The following is a 4,178-nucleotide window of genomic DNA, read 5'->3' on the forward strand; positions in this document are numbered from 1 at the left end:
AAATGAATTTTTATGTTGTATTTTCACTCCAGGGGTGCAATTTTGGCATGTGCACTTCCATGGCTAAGAAGTCTGCTTCTTCAACATGCAAGTGGAATAATGTCCCAGGAATCTTCTTTAATTGCCCTGAATTCTTTATATCAGGTAAGAAATGGTTACCTCCATAATGTAAATATTTTGCTGAAACCTAGAATAAAACTCATGTAATATGTTGATCTTGTGCATGTTGTGATATCTTTCACCTATATATGTCCCCCACAAGGGGTGGTTCTATGTACTTTCTTTCTAGAAGGTCATTCGGCTTGATGGATATAATATTGTCTTCAACTTATTTAAATTAAATTTTATATGAATACCTTGACATTGTTTTGCATGATCAAAGAATCTTATGTAGCCTTGTACTACAATATCTGCAGCTCATTGAGTCTAGAGTCTCAACTTTTGAATCAGCTATTCAAATGTCCAGTTGCTTGGACATCCTCTACACCGGGGTGAGTGGTAAAATTTTATGGCATAAAGTTTAGCAAGTATCAAGGTTTTTATTTTATTTTATATTCGAACCTTTTGAACAGGTTGTGGATGATGATGGAGATGAGAATGCCACGATGGTGCCTGTAATTTATGAGGACAGGGATGAAAGTGATGATGAGAAATCTGAAGATGCCATGGAAACTGATCTAGATAGTAGTGATGAGGAAGCGTCAGACGCATTTGATGGTGTTAGTGACATTGATGAAGTCATGGCATGAGTGATTGATGTGAATCTAAGGGTAGTTAGGGTTGTATTAGAGAATTTTGTGCCAAATATGCATTTGTATTGTAGTTAAATGGAAACCTAATCTTTATGAACAATGTTAGTTCTTCAACATCCATATAAGGATGTTAGAAACCTAACACAGTTTTGTTTTGTTGCCAATCCATCATAATTCCTGGCAAGCTAAATACTTGGGTGTTTAGCCACTGAAAGTTCAGGCATATTAATTGGATCTTGCTACCAGCCCTTGTTTTTTATTTATTTATTTATTTATTTATTATTATTATCATCATCATTATCTTTAAAATTTTTAATTATTTATATCCTAGGTATACAGGGATGGGGGGAAGGTGAGGGTCGAACCTAGACGCAAGACACCAAAGAGGGTGGTACTATTAGGGACACTCAAGAACCCCAGCCTCCTAGGTGTGGATAATTGATATGTGAAATTGTGATTGCGTTGAGGAACTTTTTAGTTCAGAGTCAGTCCTTATATTTTTTTGGTAGAAAGGGAGAATATAGTTATTCATAGTGAGTACATGCAAAAGTGCTTAGCTCATGGGACATTCTCCTGTAGTCCCCAACTCCCCATTTGTCTTAGATCCCCATACATAACTTTGATATACAAAAGATGGAAAGTGGTTATATTCTTGAACTCTGCTAGGTTGGTCTCCCCCTTATTTGCTAGTACATTGGCACACCCATTAGCTTCACAGTCAAGCCGAGGACAAACGGTCCATTCTCACTCCATTAGCATCTTGCAATCATAAACCAAAACAGATAGCGCGCACACACACACACAAGCGCCCCATCTTCTCGCTCTGATTCATGCTCGAGCTTTTGCAGCACCTCTCTGATCTTTGAAACCTGACTCTTCAGACCACTAACCCACTTAACTTTAGATCTAGCCAGTGCTTCTTTCAATTGAGCTTGAATATTGCCGGCGTTGGGTTCTTCTTCGTTTTGGTGGGCTTGGAGCTCGGTCTTTAAGGAGGAGAGTTGAGCGCAGCGAGAGAGGAGAGCCCTAACAGCGTCGTAAAATTCAGTGTAATCTTGTTGAAGCCAATCCAAGGTTTTAAAAGTCCTGTTCGCCGATGCCACCATTGTTTCCACGTCCCCAGACCACAATGAAAGCTTCGAAACTATCAGCTTCTTCAATGACTCTAAAGTCTTCACGCGTCGCCGGAGTGAGTTGGTTGAGATTGCTATTGGTAGAGGATTTTTTTTGGAAACTTTTGGAGTAGTGAGAGTGGGCCTGTATTTTCTTCGGGCACGTCATCGGTGGTGGGCCCCACTGCCACTGTAACGACTTCGTCATTGTTGTTGTTGTTGTTAGTCTCCTCTTCCATCTCTTTCCCAATGAATTTTGTCATTGTCATGTCATCATCCCCCTCTTTGTCTTCCTCTCCTTGTTTCTATTTCTTTCTCTTGTACATATTTAATTTTTTCTTGTACGAGAGGCAGGGGCAGGGGTGAACCTAGGATTTCAAGTTAAGGGGGTAGAAGTTAGAAAAAAAAAAAAAAAAAACCAAAATAGGCATTCATATAGTATTAACTCAATCAAGATAAATACACAAAATTATTGTTTCTTAATACATTAAGATACAATCATTTACTAACAACGACAAAAAACACAAAATAATATTGTTTTCTAAGAGCATTAGTTGTGGCAAAAAAAAAAAAAAAAAAAAAAAATCACAAACCAAACTTACTTTTGCTACTTTAATATAGCATTTGAAAGGTTTCATACAGTAGTGTTTTTGTAATTTGGTGTTCTAAATACTAAATATTTAGCATTTAAAACATTTGATGCTAGTATTCTAATTTTGAGCTGATTAGGATTTTTTATTTTCATTTTAAAGTTTGTTTTTGTTAAGTTTTTGAGTTTGGTAGTTGCTAGTTGGGCTAGGCTAAATTAAAGTGAGGGGGCCTAAGTTTTTGGAAGAGGGAGAAGCAACTCTAGAAAGAAAAAAAAAAAAACAATAATTTTTTTTTCTTTGGGCCAGGGGGCCCAAAATTGTTTTCTTTGGGCTAGGGGGAGGGGGGGGCTTGACCCCCCCCTCCCCTCCCCCCAACGAGTTCGTCCCTGGGCAAGGGATATAGTTTTGGTAATGGTCTTGGTATTGGATTTGAACCTTGCTGCTTGTAGGAGTGGTGGAGGCTTATATAGAATCCCACCCGCTCTCAGGCGACCCATTGCTTTGCTGCTGGAAGAGTTGTATCTTTTGAGCTCTTTTTCTCTTAATAGTAGTCAAGTATTGATTTGATTTATGAGGTAAGCAGAAAGATCAAATAGTTGTTATATGTTTTCCTGAGAAACTCTAGACAAAATAATAATAAAATGACATGTAGGTAAAAAAATGAACTCTTACCTTAAAAAAATGGTGTGCTTTTGAGTTAAAACTCATTCACTCCTCTTGCGTTTGTTTCTCAATAAAAATGATAATTGTCTTATTGTTGTAAAATAAGAGATAATATATAAACTAGTACTCTAATACAGGGTTGACTAAGATTTTTAATTTTTAATTTTAAAGGTTTTTTTTTTTTTTTTTTTGAGTTAAGTTTTTGAGTTTGGCAGTTGCTAGTTGGGCTAGGCTAATTAAAAGGGAGGGGGTCTAAGTTTTTGGAAGGGGAGACACAACTCTTGAAAAAAAAAAATGTAACCAATAAAAAAATTTTACTTTTTCTATTTTATTTTATTTGGGCTAGGGGGGCCCAATTTTTTTTTTCTTTGGGCGGTGGCCCCCCCCCCCCCCCCCGGGTCCGTCCCTGGGTAGGGGATTTAGTTTTGGTTATGGTTTTGGTAATGGTAATGGTATTGGTATTGGATTTGAACATCGTTGCTTGTAGGAGTGGTGGAGGCTTATATAGACTCTCACCTGCTTTCAGATGACCCATTGCTCCACCGTTAGAAGAGTTGTGTCTTTTGAGCTATTTTTCTCTTAATAGTAATTAAGTATTTGTTTGATTTATGAAGTAAGCGGAACGATCACATAGTTGTTATATGTTTTCCCAAGAAACTTTAGACATAATAATAATAATAATAATATGACACGTAGATTAAAAAAACTAACTCTTACCTTAAAAAAATGGTGTTCTTTTGAGTTAAAAACTCATTCACTCCTTTTGCATTTGTTTCTCAATAAAAATGATAATTGTCTTATTGTTGTAAAATAAGAGATAATATATAAAACTAGCCTCATCACACACGCTTTGCGCGTGCGATGAGACTTTTATTATTATTTATTTTTATAGGATTTTTCTCTGCATGATTTTTTAAAAAGTTATTAGTACATGGGTTTAAAGTTTGAAATTTTGAGTTTAAAATAAAAAGTGGTAATTCAGATAAAGAAGAGAAGGGAAAAAGTCTAAAACTTAGGAATAATAAATTACTCTTTTAACCAGTTTGTGTTTTTTAATTTAA

At 36.1% G+C, this 4,178-nt stretch overlaps 1 protein-coding gene across 1 annotated transcript; it reads left to right on the top strand.

Moving 5' to 3' along the window:
- Positions 1-1,038, top strand: LOC136062408 (uncharacterized). The gene is made up of 3 exons (XM_065761417.1): positions 1-144; positions 417-491; positions 573-1,038. Exons 1-3 carry the CDS (start codon positions 13-15, stop codon positions 747-749), a joined length of 384 nt encoding a protein of 127 aa, XP_065617489.1. The 5' UTR covers positions 1-12; the 3' UTR covers positions 750-1,038.
- Positions 1,039-4,178: the final 3,140 nt, after the last annotated feature.

Source organism: Quercus suber, unplaced genomic scaffold, assembly GCF_002906115.3.
Source record: "Quercus suber isolate HL8 unplaced genomic scaffold, Cork oak 2.0 scaffold_411, whole genome shotgun sequence".
Classification (NCBI taxonomy): Eukaryota; Viridiplantae; Streptophyta; class Magnoliopsida; order Fagales; family Fagaceae; genus Quercus; species Quercus suber.